This window comes from Coptis chinensis, unplaced genomic scaffold, assembly GCF_015680905.1.
Source record: "Coptis chinensis isolate HL-2020 unplaced genomic scaffold, ASM1568090v1 utg1761_pilon_pilon, whole genome shotgun sequence".
Classification (NCBI taxonomy): Eukaryota; Viridiplantae; Streptophyta; class Magnoliopsida; order Ranunculales; family Ranunculaceae; genus Coptis; species Coptis chinensis.
In genome coordinates, this window is record NW_028238113.1 from 239098 (window position 1) to 258300 (window position 19203).

The window sequence follows — 19203 nt, forward strand, 5'->3', positions numbered from 1 at the left end:
AAATGCCAATAGGTATGTTCATCATGCTACTTGAAATATTAATTTCCATGAGTTTGTATCTGAGTGCAAAAGAAAAGCGCATGGTTTAGTTTAATAAGATCAACTTGAATCCCCTGCTATCCGAGGAAAATTAACTTTTATGAGGAATTTAGTATCGCCGTATTGGACAGAACTCTGTTATTTCTCCATTAAGGATGTAATTCCATTATTTCCATCATTACTCTCTTTTTTGCTTCAATCAACTACCAAATTAAGGAAGATGGATATTGCATAAACTAATTAAACCCACTAATACAAACCTCTATTACAAAGAATGCATGAAACCCATATGGAACTCTATTTGGGAGCTCAATGACAACAACAGGATCTGGTGACATTGTTTTTGCATCAATGACATTTACAGAGGATTTTCTGCAGAGAAAAAAAGCAAATGACATTAATGACATTACATAAAAGCTCAACATGAATATAATAATCAGTCAAATAACATAAGAAATTAGGAATATAGGAATCAATAATGAACAAATTTCCTAGCATTGTTCATACGTTCTATCCATAATTAAGATAGTATGCACATAACGGAATCATCGTCATTCTATTCGCATAATTATAAACACATAGGCGTCTCAAGAAAGATAATATATTGAAGAAGCTGCAATAACCCAACTGATTTTCTTAGGTTCTTAACTGCTAGCATTTAAAAAACAATGTCAGAAACCGAAGAAACTCCTTCACCAAAACAAAACCAACCAAAAGAAGCAGAAAACATAACACAAAAATTTGAAAAAATGAACATGTCCTTAAGCATATGGCCACCCTCACAACGCACACGTGAGGCCGTAACAAACCGATTAATCGAAACCCTATCAACACCCTCTATTCTCTCCAAGTGTTATAGCTCATTATCAGCCGACGAAGCTTCTTTAGCCGCTAAAATAATCGAAGAAGAAACTTTTACCGTCGCTATTTCTTCTTTTTTATCTGATTCAAAAACGGGTGGTGAAGAAGATTTAAAAGAAGAAGATGATGGGATTGTGATTCTTCAGATCTATTCTAAAGAAATTAGTAAGAGGATGTTGGAAGCTGTTAAAGCCAAAACAGTGGCGAGTGTTTATCCTGACCAAAGAGAGCTTGTGGTGGGTGTTTAGTCTTATTTGTAATACTACCTTCATTAGGTCGTTCTGCAAGACTTATTTTTTGAACTCCTATTTAGTTTTTTTCTCGCAGCTTGTTTCTCTTTTTTATCAGCAGTTTTTTTCCTCGTAATCTTGCTTATTTCTCTCCTGATTTTCAGAGAGAAATACTTTTGTAGTTTTGTTTTTTTGTCATCCGGACTGCTATTATATATTTATATATATAAAGATAAGTGAAGAGCTAGTACTCGGCCCATCAAATTTAATAATCTCTAGGTCCACTGCATGGTGGCAAAAATATATATTAACCGAAACTTGGGGAATGCCAGCTTCTAATCATTTCACCAAGTGATGCACAAAAGCTTTTTCACAATCAAGTATCTGTAGGATGGATGGACTTTGAATCTGCTCTCCTTTAGTTCTATTGTAGTACCCTATATACAGTGGTACTCCATTGGTTAATTTCAAGTGAATTCAGTGATTCAAGTCTAGTGTTTTCTATGCCTGGATAAAGAAATTGTTCTTTTAACCTTGTAGAACAAGGTAATCTATGAACTTTATCTCTATATGTAATGCTGGGGGATGAAGATGTCATTCCTTCATTGAGTGTATTATTGAAGCAAAAACTTCTGCTTATAATCGACAAACAATGTTGATATCTCCTAAAAAAGAAAAAAAGAAAAATGCTTAACCATCTGACAATAGCATATGAAATAACTAAAGATCTGGATGGAAGCAAACATATTATTGTGGAAAAAAAAGATTAGCAGCATATGTCAATGAACTCACTAACGACTAAAAAGTAGAAACATGGTTTTAGAATGTAAATAAACCTAGTAAAATAAGTTAATGTATATATGGAGGGGCCAGATGTTTTACCATGCAACCAATCTTTAAAGTACACATGAAGGGCACATGATAATTCCCATTTCCGATTCTCCTCAAGAGGAATATCCTGCAAGGCTTGCTTAATCTCTTCTAAACTCGATCTTTGCAAAGTAATTGTGGTGTTAGAAGGAAAAGTTGTGGCTAACAGGGGTGAACCTCGGCAAGAATCAACATAATTCAAGAAACATACATTTTTCTCTTTGAGATGCCATGTAAACCTCAGGTAATGGGAAAGGATTTTGTTATGTGGACAGTGATGATTCTTCTCCAAACTAGTTAGGAATCTGCATGCCAAGAAAATTAAAGAAATGTTTTTTTTTTTTTAAAAACACTAATAACATTAATAATATAAGAGTATAAAGTGCTTAGATATTTCCATACAACGTCCCCGTTGGAAATCCGTGATCCAAAGAACCGTCGTAGGAGAAGCATTTCCATGAAAGGTCATCATGTTCATTTTACTAAGCTTGCAGCATTATATGCTTATTCATGTATTTACCAAATATTCTCCAATTTTTTAAGTTTTTATGATGCATGAACAATTTGCCTAAACCAGTCAAGACCAAACCAGGACCTGTGTATTTTGTTTGTGTTCCATTCTTATGTTGCTTCTGCATTATTTATGGTCGTTAGTAGAGTGATGTCCGATAAGTAATTCTTTGGCCAGAGTGAAACTTTATTGTAGTAATTGCGGAAGAGAAGGACATAGGAGAAACTACTGCCCCGAACTTACAAAGAACGGCTTGTGGATAGGCGTTTGGATGCGGTTATGTGGGCAAAGGGGCATAACCGAGAACCTATCATATTTCAAGATCAAGTGAGTCCAAGAGTAGGCTCACAAGGCACCATCACCTGTCGGGTTTGTGGTGGAAGTGGTCATAATCGCAGGACATGCCCTCAAGCAACCGGAGATGAAACCAAGTGCTACATTGAAGAAAGGCTTGATGGCCCATGAAGGTAGAAGCTACTCCTGTGTCGTATGTAATGGTAAAGGGCATAATATTAGGACATGTCCTAGTTTAAAGAAGTGAAATTTAAACTTGGCGAAGTTTAGGGCTTAACTATATTTTTTTTTCCCAAAAGTTTGTATGTTCACCTTCTCGCTTTGTCGACTAGTTTAAGCAGATAACTATTTTTAACTTAAACGATCGACTGGAAAGTAGAGAAGAAAGTTGGTTGCTGGCATACATGTCCCCAATATGCAAAGAGGAACATACAACTTGCTTGGAATCTTGGGAGTTAACAAATCCATGTTTCAGATGATGACATTTTCCCCACCCCAATCTAGACATTTTAAATGGTCTGGTTCTATATTGCTAAGAGACTATACAGGAACATTACACTGAATTCTAGTAGACCACTGAGGAAAACCACAGCACCATGAACGACTCCATATATAGTTGAACCAGAATGTGGACAACAAAAATTAAAAAATAAATGAAATTTTTAAAAATTAAATAAAAATTAAAAATGAAACCTAATACTCAAAAAGTAAGACCATATATAAAAAATTTGTGAACCGGTCGGGTCAAGAGATGTAGCGGACTTCGGCTTGAACATCGAGACCCCAGGGATGAGACAATGAGTCATGTGGATCAACCATTCCCAAAACCAGGGGTTCATTCCACTGTTGATAGTTGCATCAACACCAACTTGACTCATGTGCTCCTCCAATTGTGGATAAAATGTATTGTGCGGTGCAACCCGACGAAAAAATGACCATAAGTTCTTGTACAAAGTGTACAAAGTGAAGGTAAGCAAAGTCGGTTTTTAAATAATACTCCCCTAACAGGATTAAGATTATTTGACCTCAATATATAGGTCTCAAGGAGAAGAGTGTGGAAACAATGCCACTGCAGTGACAAAAAATAGTGTAAAAAAAAAGAAAAGAAAGAAATGCAATTTATGATTATCACCTGAATGGTTGCTGATTTACCCCCAAGAAGAAAACACACTCTTGACAGTTGGCTATGCAGATCCGTTTAGCAGTTGTAATATAAGGCATAAGAGGAGAGCCATGTGCAATTGGTTTGGCCTTAATGGTGGCTTTTAATGAACTGGGAACAGGATCAATAGGGTGGTCGTCCTCCAAATTCAAGTCAGTGTGGCTCTTCCTCTTGGTGCTTGGATCAAAATTCTCCTGCAAGAAAAATTTTCAAGCAAATTATTGAAGGAATAAAAAGGAGCTAAGATCAAGTATCCAAAGGATCTTCTGCAGATAACTCATATACCTTCAATTTCCTGCTATGTATCACAGTATCAGTGTTATCAATGTAATAGAATCCTCATCAAGAGCGAGTAGACCATATCTGTTGAATGCATTCTTACATTAGTGTTTGATCCGTAAGTTACAAATAGTATTATATGAGTAATAATGCTAAGTCGATCAACTTAACCTAAATACAATCTGTCTAGTATCCAATATAGCTAAGTTTGAATTCAAAAGCTACATCTACATGAGCTCGTCTTTGGTTTCAAAGTGTACATGAGTAACCTATTTTTTTCAACGTTTTAAGGAATCAAGTTAGCCCGTCACTTGTACTATCCATTATGGTGGGCAATTTGTACTCTTCTCCTTTTGAGATGATGCATGGAAAGAGGACAGTTTCCGAAGCTCTTTGTACTTCTTTGGTGCAACCCCTTTTGTTCCAAAATTGGATTTTGGGAATCCTACAATGACCGTCATATAAAAAAATTAACAATTGGTAACACCAATAGAAAATTCACAAACCAATAGAAAATTCATAGTAATGGTCATGGAGATCCAACTATTTTATCTATTAAGATACTTCATTGATGATAAAGGGTACTACTTTGAGGGAATTGGGGTGAAGGGGTGATTTTAACATGGATTGCAATAAATGTAATATAAAAATAAAAAGATTGTCTTGTGGTAATGGGAAACCATTCATCCGTTACCGGATTTGATGAAGATTATAGTGGGGATCATTTTTTTGGGTGGGGGATAGATTTTGGAGTGCGATTAAAACATTTGGGCAAAGTTCGATAATGCTAATAATATTAAGAAATATTAAATGGTGAATTGTAAGTACAATGTTACCTTGTGGTTAGTCTCAAAGAACCTTATGACTTCTTCCATGTGGTTTCAAATATACAAGTGGGTAGTCTTTCTTTCGTCTAACCATTTTTGGCTGGTAGAATCCCTGCATCACATCTTTTTAATTTGTCTAAAGCAAAATGATAGTGTTGAAATCAATATCTTAAACTTTCACGCAAAATCTGTTTCCACTATTACCTCCACATATCCAAAAGACAAAAGTGAAGTAGATTAAACAAAAAGTAACTTACCGGGGCTCTCACTTTTCAGGTTTTCTTTTGTTTAAGAATGGAGATAAGATTTAAGAATGGAGATAAAATTTAAGAAAAAGGTTTTTATCTACTTATCTATTTTGGATTTTTATGTATTTTGTATTTTGGGCAATCTTTAAAAAGTGTTAGATATATTTCCGCAGAGAAAAAGGGAAAAGATCGTGGGTCACCTAAAGCAGCATTCTCAACTACTTTCAAGATTAATGGTCTTAGAAAGGAATCATTCTTCTATTAAAATGGGAATTCCTTTTCTTTGTTTTAAAAGGGGAAATGATAAGTGTTTGAAAATGGAGTAAGATTGAGATAAAATTTAAGAATGGAGATAAAATTTTAAGAAAAGGTTTTTTATCTACTTATATTGAAAAAAAAAATCTAAAGATATCTAATTAAAACGAGAATTATTCTCTTATTAAAACATGATCTCTCTCCCAATTAAAAAAATGGGTTTTTAAAACTTAATTAAAATAATTTTTTAGAAAATTAAAACGGGTTAGAGAAACGGTAGTCCCAATTTTTTTTAAAAAATCAAAATATTTTCAAAAGAGCCATAACCACTGGCCAGTGTCAAAGTATTTTTGTATTTTTTTAACCCTTGTTACGTGCTCTCTCTCTCTCTCTCTTTGATATCGTATAATGAGAAGGAACGTGATTTTAAAGTCTTTTAGCAATTGTTGACCGCTGTTTGTAGGGAGGATTAAGAGCTACCACTTACGCGTGATTGAGGTTGGCAGGGTGCTAAAAAAAAACTCACTAAAATGAACTTAGGAAATTTATAATTCTGGAGATGCCTGATACTGGCTGATAGTTAGTTCTTTCCTAGAAATTGGCTTGTTTGATCAACTTCCTTGTTTATGAAAGGAATGTAATATCTTTTTCCCAATATTTCTTCGTTCATACAATTGCATGTTAACTTACCAAGAAAAAAAACAAAGAGAAAGAATTACGCGTGATTGAAGTCTCTTTTATCTTTTTGAAAGAGGCCGGCTGTTGCTCACTTGCTTGTCATGCATAGTAGATGGAGAAGGTGACATAATTAAGGTTGACATGAAGCATATTCTATTACCAGCCAAGACAATGTGGATATATAATTGAACTAGCTCCTGTTGACTAATACCAATTAACAACCAAGTTGTTTGATCATTACTAAGGAAAACATTTCCTTGGGACTACTTGGGCCGAATAGAAGAAGATCAATTAATATGTTCGTTACTTTAATCACTTCATCACTTTCACCACAATGGACAAGAGGAAATTGCCTTTACCTTTCCTTGCATTGCATTGCATTGCCTTGTCATGACATGGTCGTGGTCATCGAGACATCGACGGCCTTACATTGTGTCCTTCACCGTATATTTGCCTTCCCATTGTCCTATTCAATTTGATAAAGGTATAAAAACCCTTCAATATTTTATGATCATTGTCTTCAGTTTGAACTTTTCCAACTGTCTAACTGTATTATAACCTGGTCTGCTCATCATCTTCATTATCATAATGGTGATAAATCCCAGATGGATTGTTGTTGATGTTATATCCATACCCTTATTGCTTCTACTGGTTGTTGCCTCCAAAGTCTCTGCCACTGGGGGAGTTTTTCGCGTACAACACAAATTTGCTGGTCAGCAAACTTCTCTAACTGCTCTCAAAGATCATGACAGACAACGCCACCAAAGGCTTCTATTTGCAGTTGACATCCCGTTGGGTGGAGATGGAAAGCCTACTGGAACTGGGTTAGTAGTTGGGTAGTTTATTCCCATTTTGTGTTCCTTTCTGTTTCAAACGCATTAGGCAATATAAGGACAAGTACAATGAATACCGTCATTTTGAACATGTTAGAACATTTAATTCTTCTAATAGTATTGACTGTATTTTTCATTGATCGACACAATTGTTGCAAGAATTATCTCACGGAGAATTAATAATACCTTCATATATACTGTATATTTTTCGCCGCTATATTGCTTGGCTTAGTTATTTGTTTTTCGGTTGTTTAATTGGTTCAGGCTCTACTACACTAAGATTGGGATCGGAACTCCTTCCCAGGATCACTATGTGCATGTTGATACTGGAAGTGACATTTTGTGGGTAAACTGCGCTGGATGCAGCAACTGTCCAAAGAAGAGTGGCCTTGGAGTATGTTTTTTTCTTGCTTTAATTTCAATATAACTTATAGCAGTCCTTAAAAATTATCATGTACAATTTCTAACTATTATAGGGGTCTCATTTTTTGGGAATAGGTGCATCTCAAACTATACGATCCAAGCAGCTCTGCGACTGGACAATTAATTTACTGTGATCAACCATTTTGCTTGGCAAATAAGAATGGTCCTGATCCTGGTTGCACTTCTGGCGTGCGCTGTGGATATTCCCTGCAGTATGGAGATGGAAGCTCAACTGTTGGATACTTTGTGAGAGATAGCATTCAGTATGATCGAGTATCTGGAAATCTCGCTACAACAACAGGCAACTCAAGTGTTATATTTGGGTAAGTCATTTAGTTATTACATTCACACCATCATCTGAAGCATCAACTCAATATGTTGTGTCACTGGTGTGATAGTGTTCGATCCTTAGCGTCAGTATTCGTCGTCTTAACTTCTTGATATTAAGTTCTGACTGAAAATTAGTTGGACTATACATATAGTCTTTCAATAGGTTGCAATTGATGCAAGTCGAGTGGACTTTCTTTGTGCTCTCTTTTTAATTTTCGTATGTAATGCTATATAGGTGTGGTCTTCAACAGACGGGAAATCTTGTTGATCCCAGTACAGCACTTGATGGGATACTTGGTTTTGGACAGTCAAGTAATTCCATGATGTCACAGATGGCTGCAGCTGGATCAATGAAAAAGATGTTTGCTCATTGCTTAGACGGAACAAATGGAGGTGGAATCTTTGCCATGGGAAATGTGGTGCAGCCTAAAGTAAATACAACTCCACTAGTGCCAAATAAGTACGTAGCGTCAACTATACCCATAATTTAGTTCCTATCTGTTAAAATTTTCCTTTTACCTGTCTTCTCTGCTCAGTAGGATTTTCAGTTTCAGGGTTATGACATATTAATGATTGCCGTTCATTCTTTCAGGCCACATTATAATATCAATATGGTGGGAATTGATGTTGGAAAGGACTCTCTTCCGATTCCAGCAGGTGGATTTGGTAATGAAACAATAGTCGATAGTGGTACGACCTTGGCTTATTTTCCACAGGAGATTTATGAGCCATTAATTAGCAAGGTACAGATAAATGTAAAGCCTGCTCTTCTCGATATCCATTTTAGAAAACAAATGCTTAATCTTTCAGTTCATTTTTTGCCTCAGATAATGTTGAACCATGGTGATTTAAATGTGCGTACCGTTCAGGAGCATTTTCAGTGCTTTGACTATACTAGCAGGTATAGTATTTGTGACATTCTTTAATTTATTCATTACTCTAGTGTAGTTTATAGATAGCTGTACGAAAAGTACAATAGATCCTTCTGCATGATTTGTTCCTTTTCTCTCATTGCACCTTTCGATTCGTTTATGTTTATTTATTCCATTTTCAAGTGGTAAGTATCATCAGGTTTTGATTGATAAGATGTTCTTCTTCCATTGCAGCGTGGACGATGGATTTCCCACTGTTACTCTTGTTTTTGAAGGTTCCCTACAGCTAGTGGTTTATCCTCATGACTATCTATTTAAATATGATGTAAGTTGAAATAAGTTCTTATGAAAATCATCAGTGATGGTGCATCATCTTGTTCCATTTTTTTTTTTTTTTTTGAAATCTGCTTTGACTATACTAATACTGCCCACCACACTCCCGCTTGAAACTTCAAACATGTGTAGGCGCAATCTAATGTATTAGTCGCACCAATGCAGGGTAACTCATATTGCATTGGATGGCAAAACAGTGGAACTGAATTGAAGGACGTGGTAGCCATGACTATTTTGGGAGGTATGTACGTACCAAAGATTCATGAAAGTTAGTTAGCAATTTCAAACCCGTTTCTTTTCAAAAAACAAACAAAAAAAAAGTTGTTGGTAAATCATCGATGGATTGAGCTTATTTTTTGATAAATAACCATTAGGATTGATCTTGAAGGAGGAATATCCTTGTTCTCTGACCCCTTGTTCCTAAATTTCTTACAGATTTAGTGTTATCAAACAAACTTGTTCTGTATGATATTGAAAAGCAAGCCCTTGGATGGACCGAGTACAACTGTGAGTAACGTACATGCCTTTGTTTCCTAAATATTGTCCCATTGTCTTCTTATTTCCAGTTCAAATTTGTGAATTTCGCGTGGTTGGTTACAGGCTCCTCAACCATTGGAATTCAAGATGAGCAATCAAATTCAATATATCAAGTTGGTGCTCACGATCTTACTGCTTCTTCTGCTCATGGTCAAGATATGCGTAGCATTATGCTGTTGCTACTGCTCAGTGCAATATTTCAGATGTTAACATACATACAGTAGTCTTTCCAGGCCGGCCTCACATTTCTAATTTTCAAACTATTTCGTGATAATGGTGTTGTAGATGGATGTATCTTAATTAATTACAGTACACAACAAATAGATCAATCCTACGCAAAGATTGATCTTTCTCACTAAACAAGCTAGACTTCAACACCCTCCAAGTAATATCCCAACATTTACCGATATCGAATAACAAAGATATAAAGTAAACAATTAATGTAAAGAAGAACAAACCACAAGGCGAGATATATTGTGGTTCGACGAATTGCTTTTCGTCCCACACCGCGAAGTTCCAAATTTTACTAGATGTCCGGAGTAACAGATTACAAATTCTCTCAATTCGCTTCATAAAAGAATGAAACACTCAACTCACAAAAAATTCTTTCTCTCTCTTCTTTGGTTTTGGTTTTGGGTTTTTTCTTGAAAAACCTATATTTATCTTGTTTCAAAAACTTCGAAACGATCCCGAATTAAATCTTGAAAACGGTAAAACGCGGGCACACTCTCGACCAGGCAAAAATCGAACGTAGGCGCGCCAAAAACACTGGAAGTCGCCAAAGACATAAGCACACATAGGGCGCGGGTGCCCCTTATACCAAATAGAGAAAAACGTGTGTCAATATATATGTTCCGTGTGTCAAATGAAAACCTGTAAGTGGATAGGCCTCATTAGTCAACGTTGTTATAGACTTTGGAGTTTGGATAGCATCAGTTTCGATTTCCGAACCTACCTAACCAGATTACCAGACAAACTAACTAGTACACCTTACATAGTACGAAATGCCGTAAAATTTCACAATACCAACTGCTCCGAGATTCAACGAAATAACGGCAGTATCATAAATAAACCAATAATCAGACAACACGTGTCCAACGAACTTTCCAACTATAGACAAAATTTCCAGCAGATCACTTACTGACTTCCGTCACTAAGCAGTCCACACCTGTATTTGCTTGCTTGTTTTTCTCTGGCCTCAAAACCATTTCTTCTCTGAAAAAGCTGTGCAAGAGAGAAAGTGTGGTTTTTTAAGGATGAGTCTGAAATATGGAATTTGGCTTCTTGTATTGGTTCAAGTGTTTGTAGTGATGGTTGTAAATGGAAAGGGGAAAGTTTTCAAAGTGGTGCATAAGTTTGCTGGAAAAGAAAGATCTTTAAGTGCACTGAAAGCACATGATAGTCTTAGACATAGTAGAATGTTAGCTAATGTTGATTTTCCATTAGGTGGTGATGGTAGTCCTATTGGCACTGGGTAAAGTTACTTTCTTTTGTGTTATTTGTTGTTAAATTTGTTATGAATTTAGTCTAGTGTGAAGTTTTTATGAAGAAAATGATTAAATGAATAGTCTTTTGGAATAAACAAGTGTTTTTATAAGGGGCCTTTATTGAAATGAGTAGTTTGTTGGAATTGGTATTCTTAAGAAGAATGAATGAATGAATGAATTTTAAACTAATTTGCAAGAATAATGAGTATGTTTTCTTTAATTGTGATAAGAAAAAAATTTGTTAATTAATTTGATTTTGTACGGAAACTAGTAGCTTTTGAAGTCAAGTCTTTCTGTTGGTATTTTTATTTTTAGTTGTTTTTTGAGAAGGACTTGAACTTTTTTTTTTTTTTTTGAGAAGTCAAGTCTTCTTGATTTTGGTTCATGATTAGCTACTTTATAAATAATTAGTTAAGAAATGAGTTTAATTGTTTTAGAAACAGTTGTATTGATAATACTTTGAGAGACATAGTCATGGTATTGAAAACTATTAGAAAAGGAAAGAGTTTTTTTGTTTTTTTTCTCCACCTCTTTGGATGAGCATAACTCGGGCATCTGAGAATGAACTTGCTGGATCATTTTATAAAGCAACAACTGTAAACCATGTCTTTCACTGGCGTGGTATTGGTTTATGTTTTTTAGCATTTTGTGAATCTGTTTCTCTTTAATTGATTAGTTTTTGTTTCTAATGAATCAGGCTTTACTATACTAAAATAGGGATGGGAACTCCTTCAAAGGACTATTTTGTGCAAGTCGACACCGGAAGTGACATTTTCTGGGTCAATTGCATCCAATGTACTCACTGTCCAAAGAAGAGCGGCCTCGGTGTATGTTTCTTCTGTCTTAGAAGTTCACTTTTGTCCCTATATGTAATTAATATCATGGATCAATGTGTTCTGTCCCAGTTCGAAGTGTTTGGCTTTAACTTTCGAGAACATAATGTTAGCTAAAAGATGCGGTGTTATTTACATAACGAAACAGCAAGATGGTATGGCGTTTTGGACCTTCTAGTTATGTTGCTATATGTGTTAAAATGTCATTTTATCCACATCTTTGCTTCCAATTTGGATGTTTCGGCTTCAGCATTCCAGAATGGAACATATGGTAATTCTTGTGACAAATGCAATATAGACAATCACAGCTCATTTCATGCATATGCGAGAGTTGTGAATTTTTTGGCTGGAATACACATTAATCTACAAGCACCAAACTGTATGGTATATTTAACTTTGGTTCTTGGGTGGGTTTTTGTTCTGGTTATAATATGTTGGATTTATCGTTCTTTGCGCAGATAGAACTCAAACTTTATGATCCGAGGGCCTCTGCAACTTCAAAAATGGTTTCCTGTAATGATACTTTTTGCGCTTCAACACAATCTGGACCTATTCCTGGTTGTACAGAGGAATCACTTTGTGAATATAGCGTGCTCTATGGAGATGGGAGTTCGAGCATTGGATACTTCGTTAGGGATTTTGTGAAGTTTGACAGAGTAGCTGGAAATTATCTAACGGCACCAGCAAATACAAGTGTTATATTTGGGTAAGTAAAGTTTGTTTGGAAGACTGTAGTCGTGACCAAATTGCAGATCACATACCTCTTGAGTTTGTGCTGCTCTCCAGTTGCAAGCTATACGAACTATTTGTATTTTCAACTCTTAAATATGAATTGCCAAGCATATATATGAATTGATGAGTGCCATACGTATATGAAGTGCTAAGCATATTTTCACTGTTAGGTACCTTTTAGTGAGTTGAATTAGGATTGTTTACGTGGGTTGAAGCCGTCTATTGTTGAAAATAATGCATCTCCTGTTATGGAAACATTTTTATTTCGATGTGTGAAACATTTTAAACCTGACTTAATCAAATTTTTCATTTTATACATAATACATAAATGATACTTTTCCTCTGTGTTAGATCTTCAATCAGTATCTACTTGTCAATTCATACTTTGTCTATGCTGTATAATTGGGCTGTTGATGTATAAATTTTATGCCGTCTGTCAATTAAAATTCAATTTGTTCATTTTGGATAATAAGTAGGGTTAAGAAGACCCTGGTGTTCATTAGAATGTCACCCACAATGAGGAACATCTCTTTTGCTGGTTGTAAAGTGTATTCCAACCAAGAGGTCCTCTTGTCAAAACCAGCTCAGGTCCCCCCTCCCGATTCTGCCACACATGAACGCACCAAAAAGAAAAAGAGATAGTAATACAAGGAAAAAACATATAAGAAAAGAAGAAGATGATAATACTTATTGGAATGTATATATTATTTATTTATTTTAATTTTATGTTGTTGCATTGACATGGATACGAAGTGTCTGACACGACGAAATATCAAAACTTGAGGTATCTCACATACAGTATGTGTCCGACAAGGACACGTGGATACACATCTGACACTGATTATTTTTAGAACATGGCGTGTCCGTGTAACATAGAGCTAAAGCATTTTGTCTGATCCCTGAGCATCTTTTCTGACCACTTATTACATTCAGACTTTCATGATATCGTATTCTATAATTGTCTCAGTTGTCTTGTTTGAGTTTTTAATAGAAAATGATAGTCTTCATCAAATTGCAGTTATTTGTTTCTGTTTGAATCTTTCTCTGGATTGGTTTTTCATCATCAACAAAGGATATATGTTGTGATAGGTGTGGTGCTAAACAATCAGGGGATCTAGACACAGGTCCTGAAGCATTAGATGGACTACTGGGTTTTGGTCAATCAAATTCTTCTATTATTTCACAGCTAGCATCATCAGGAAAAGTGAAGAGGGTGTTTTCTCACTGCTTAGATCGCAAGAATGGTGGTGGAATATTTGCTATTGGTAGTGTGGTGCAGCCAAAAGTGAATACAACTCCATTAGTACCAAACCAGTAAGTGATGTTTTCTTACTTATCGAAGAATTTCATAGTTGTCCATTATCTTTTTCCTAATTGACCGAGTACAATATCTTGCATTAGTTCAATGAATATGATCTAGTTACTTCTTCTAAGGTTCCAGAGTTCTAAAAACAGTTATTGGAATGAGTAGGAGAGACTTGGTCAAGGTCTGCTTGCTCTTCATATTGATTCTCTGCACTCTTGAGCTTGCAGATTTTCCACACTGCCCCACATTTATTGAAATAGTATATTAGAAGGACTCAAGGACATGTAAGGCAAGGCGGGTTTAAGGCACATTGCCTATAACCAAACAGGGCTACTTGAAAGAAGCAGGCGCCTGAGTTTAGACCCATCTTGTATGAAATTTTTTATTGTGCTAGAGCCCCACATGTATGTATATTGATTCATGACTTTATTCGGACATTACTTTCCTCTGACCCTAACTAAACAAGGATGTGGGAGAGGGACTTCTGGGGCAGGAACTTGTTACTGTAGAAAGTAATGAGGACATGGTAGAATAATAATGTTTTGAACCAGAAGATGGGGATCACGTAAATGTAGATTAGGCTTATGTGTTCCTTGAAGAGGATTATGGTTGTTGTTTTTGACATGGCATGATTTTTTGTTGAGGATTAAGACATTTAATTGGTCCATTTGAGACTTGATTTGCTCGTCATATAAATTGGTGCAAATAAGCTCAGGTACACCATATTCACTTGGGGTGTAGAGCTACAGGCAATATGTGCACATATGGGCATGTTGGTTGACATAATGGAGATATTCTGATTGAAGGTGTTTTGTTCATTTCTCGAAAGATTCAGATATTTGTTTATAAGGTTTTTATGTCTTTAAGATTTGGATATATCACAGGCTACATTACAATGTGAATTTGAAGGCAATTGAGGTTGGTAATGTCACTCTGCAACTGCCCACAGATGTGTTTGAAACTGGAGAGAGGAAAGGGACAATAATAGATAGTGGAACAACCTTGGCTTATCTTCCAGAGGTGGTTTATGATCCATTAATAAGTAAGGTATGTGATCTTGTCTAAATTGTCCCCACCTGTAGATTCTCCCGCACATATGCTCATTTTTTCCCTTCTTAAATTCATTAGATACTGTCCAACCTGTCTGATTCAAGATTGTATGGTGTTGAAGAGCAGTTTACATGTTTTACATACAGTGAAAGGTAGGTCTCTTGTGAATCAGATTGTTTTTTGTTTTGGGGGTTTGTTATACTACTAGTCAGAATTTCTAATATACATTCTAATGATATATTTCCTATTAGTGTTATTATTTATAAAAAAAAAACATATGTGAAATTGAAACTTTTATTAAGATGAATCAAATATTAGCAGATAATTAAGATGCAGACTTTGAACAGTATTCTTGCAGGTGCCGACTAGCAAAGTCGGGAAAACCTTTGGGTGATGATACCAGAGGTATGGGGCTCGAACCCCGCCAACATCAAAGAGTTACTGATCTCATTTAAAACAGGCTTACCAATCAAAAAAAAAAAAAAAAAAACAGTATTCTTAACTTTTCGCATTTGAGTTTAGCTTCAACTTCCAAGATATCAGTCTCTCTGTCAATTGTTTCTAGTCATGATTCTGTTCATACTACATTGCTACCTCTACCTCTATTCTGTTTAATGTACTTTGTGTGGTCTTATGAGATTTATTTAAGAGTTCCATATGCTTTCTGGGTGAGAGAAATATGTCAGAAAATAAAAGGAAAACTAGAAACGTTTCACTTATATTGTTTTGGTGCACCAGAAAGTTAATTTTTGTGTTCTATGCTGCATTGAACTCTATTTCGTTGTATAGTTACAGTTTTCCAATTTTTTTTTCCCCCTGCACTTATTTATTTAAAATAACAAAAACATCTCCACTAATTTGAATGTTTGCCTCTCACTTGCAGTGTGGATGATACGTTTCCTATTGTTACTCTTAATTTTGAAAATTCGCTACCATTGGTGGTATATCCTCATGAGTATTTGTTCAATCATGGTGTAAGTAAAAACTACAAAACCCAGTACAATATTTTTTTTGTGCATGTGCGCGCTGGGGCAAATGCACTTAGTTTTCTTCTTCAATTCATTGTTATTTATAAGTGTTTTACCATAATCATGCTGTGCTTCCCTTAATTATTTGTTTGTGATTGTTACCATAGTTTTACCTGTCTATTTATGGAATTTTCTGTTATTTAACAAAACTGCAACAGCTGCAAGCTAAAGAGGATGTGAAAGCATAAATCAGTGACTCCTCTCCCTGGAGTTGTTTATTGCCTGTTCACCCTTCCCTAAAGAAGATAAAAAGTCTTCCACGAATCTCCGAAAAATAGATGGAAGATTTGGATCCTGCTCTAAACATGCCATCTGTTACAATATATACCGATTGTACTCCTAAGTCAAAACTTGGAAAGTTGATTTCTATTAAGATTTCTTACCTGTTCAACAAACGAAATGATTCAACAGTGGTGATCCCATTCTGTGTAGGATGGAAATACTAGTAAAGAATTGTTGAAACTTGGTTAATGATAGAACACATATATATGTTTGCACTGAAATTGGTGAATACTAAAATGTCCTGACAAGTAGCAAATGGGAAATATTTGTTTTAAAGATCAGATCTACCGCACAAGTATTTTACTACGTGTATGGGAAATGAGAAAAGAGGTATCTTCTCTATCAGATGTTGATACTCTGTCCACCCTTCTGGTCCACAGTCCACAGTCCACTCCACATTTGTTTTTCTAGCAAATGCTTAATTCCACGGTGCAAAAAAGCAGTAGAATGTTTAATGTTTGCTGATGCTATGGGAATGTAATTATGGGTGTAGTTTAACTTTTTTATTCTGCAATTTATTCCTTTTACAGGGTGATACATGGTGCATTGGTTGGCAAAATAGTGCTCGGCAGTCAAAAGATGGGAGGGACATGACTCTTTTGGGAGGTATTTGTCATATTTTAATAATTCTCTTTTAGGCTACTAATAAATTGAATTTGTCATTTTTAAAAAATCTTTTGAAAAAATTGGCTTCATCAACTTGATCAATGACAAATTTTAACAGTTGAGTTTAATAGTGATTGTTTCATTTATGTTCTTCGCCTTCATTTATTCAGTATTTTACATGCAGACTTGGTATTGTCAAATAAGCTAGTGTTGTATGATCTTGAGAATCAGGTCATTGGATGGACTGAATACAACTGTGAGTAAACATGCATGCTTTCTCATATTTTTGTATATGTACTCTGATTGTTTAACCATGCTTAGTCAAGTGTGTCAGTACGGGTTGTATATTTATGGTAATCTTTTGCAAATTATTCTTCTGTCTTAAGGGCTTAGTATATGATGTAGCTCTCCTCATACTCATCTTACCTGGTAATGTGACTCGCAGTACTTAGCATTCACCATATTTGTAGTTCTAATTTATATTGTAAAGAAAAATACTAATTTTACTCATACTAGTGAATTATCCTTCCAGCTAAGCCTATATTAGTGAACTTTTATGGCCTTATGGGAATGAACATTTACTTTTTTTGATAGGCGAATGAACAGTTACTCAAATGTTTTTGCGTTTAAATTTGATTCTGATGGAAATCATTTGTCAGTTACTATAGTTTGAAGGGCTGCAGGGGTCATATAAGTTCCTTGACTTTGCTGTTGTTTTTGTTGTTCATCTTACTTCTACAGGCTCTTCAAGTATTAAACTGCAGGATGAGCAGTCTGGAACAGTACATCTTGTAGGTTCTCACAATATATCTTCTGCAAGCATTCTGTACATTCAAAGACTCCTAATATTGCTGTTACTAACTGTCATGCAAAGTTTGATTAATTGATTGTTGCTGATAGTGGGTTTCAAAAACTCCATTGTTTCGATGTATAGTACAAAGTCAATGGAAAGCGTTGTTTTCTTTATCTGATTGGATTTATACTGGAGTTCACATCACCACATTATTGTGCATGCCAAACATCAGTTTACAGAAGCCTCAAATATATCGTAAACCACCCCCCCCCCCCCCCCTGCTTTTTTACTGGCATTAATTTATTTTCATCTTTGTTGCACTATGTTACCCAGCTACAGTGTGGTTAAAGTGTTAAATTGGTTATGTATAATATCACCTGGGACCCAGGTCTCGATTCTACATTTCTTTTTTTTCTTGATAGGAAGCTTCCATTCTCTATTGTACAGTTCTACCTACACTTATTCATGCCTTGCATCCTGAATACCCGACAACCTATAGCATTTGTACATATAAAAATATCTAAATAGGATTTTTGTAGCTCAGATATGCTCAATCAGTTCTCAATGTGCTCCCTGAAAGAAGAGTGGATATTTGGTCCTTTCCTCAGAAACAAGAGTGTGGAATCAGATTCCAATATACTGATTGGTGAGTTTATTCTCAATTTCAGATTCATCAGATTTGGTTGCCCTGGTCTGGGTTTTTTTATCATCTTGTGAGTCTGAAACCTAAAGAAACTTATCTACACAAGTATAAGAAACAGCATCAGCAAGCAGAGTTATGCAATTTGCGAATTGGTAAAATATATGTAACTCCCAGAAGTACTGAAGTACCAGGTTTCACTCGCACTGGAAGAACCAGGTACTAGGCGACATGAGAAACTTCTGGTGAGAATAACTGAAGGAAACTTTCTGCAGTGGACCTAATGGCAAGCCACCATTAACAACACAATCATTTTGACCCAATACTTTGAACAGCCTGGGGTTGACAAGATTCTGAGGAAAGGTTCCACATTTCAGGTGGACGTCGATGACAGGGCACATTGGGCAGTTGTTCTGGACTTCCACGAGGAACTTGGGAGGCTTCTCGAATCCAACCTGGGTCTGCCGCACAGTTGGATTGTTGGCAACACACTTCGCACTCCACCCTGCAATTGTGTGATACCAGTCAATGGAAAATTCATCAATAAAAAAGATTGTTAGAACTACAGTTTTGTTACTCAAAAAACTTTTTAGCCTATGTTTCCCTTTCTTTTAGTGACTTTGGGGGAAAGGAGAGGAACTACTGACCGTGATGAAAGAAATAGGCAAAAGCAAGAAGAGCACACAAAAGCTTGAAGGCTGTCTGGTTCAGCATTTTATCTGTTTTACAGGAAGTTTTGAGTGCAAGACATACCACCTTACCCTGTTATATAGTTTGTCAAGGATTGTATGGGACTTGGGCTAATGTGCAAGTGTGATGACTTGGTAATTGGTATGATATTCGTTGGACATCATTATTTGGAGA

The 19203-nt window shown here is 35.7% G+C and overlaps 3 protein-coding genes across 3 annotated transcripts; 2 read left to right on the forward strand and 1 right to left on the reverse strand.

Moving 5' to 3' along the window:
• The first annotated feature begins 6722 nt into the window (after positions 1–6722).
• On the forward strand, positions 6723–9856 carry LOC147473830 (aspartic proteinase 36-like). Its single transcript, XM_086587006.1, has 10 exons — positions 6723–7078; positions 7352–7481; positions 7586–7833; positions 8076–8300; positions 8433–8583; positions 8668–8741; positions 8947–9037; positions 9211–9286; positions 9481–9552; positions 9646–9856. The coding sequence occupies exons 1-10, from the start codon at positions 6843–6845 to the stop codon at positions 9804–9806; spliced, it is 1464 nt and encodes a 487-aa protein (XP_086443132.1). The 5' UTR covers positions 6723–6842; the 3' UTR covers positions 9807–9856.
• An 818-nt stretch (positions 9857–10674) lies between these two features.
• On the forward strand, positions 10675–17872 carry LOC147473831 (aspartic proteinase 36-like). Its single transcript, XM_086586994.1, has 10 exons — positions 10675–11056; positions 11767–11896; positions 12361–12608; positions 13724–13948; positions 14825–14987; positions 15069–15142; positions 15874–15964; positions 16831–16906; positions 17091–17162; positions 17648–17872. The coding sequence occupies exons 1-10, from the start codon at positions 10839–10841 to the stop codon at positions 17791–17793; spliced, it is 1443 nt and encodes a 480-aa protein (XP_086443120.1). The 5' UTR covers positions 10675–10838; the 3' UTR covers positions 17794–17872.
• A 171-nt stretch (positions 17873–18043) lies between these two features.
• On the reverse strand, positions 18044–19187 carry LOC147473832 (PHD finger protein). The gene is made up of 2 exons (XM_086586997.1): positions 18987–19187; positions 18044–18844 (listed from the first exon to the last, which is right to left on the reverse strand). Exons 1-2 carry the CDS (start codon positions 19051–19053, stop codon positions 18537–18539), a joined length of 375 nt encoding a protein of 124 aa, XP_086443123.1. The 5' UTR covers positions 19054–19187; the 3' UTR covers positions 18044–18536.
• Positions 19188–19203: the final 16 nt, after the last annotated feature.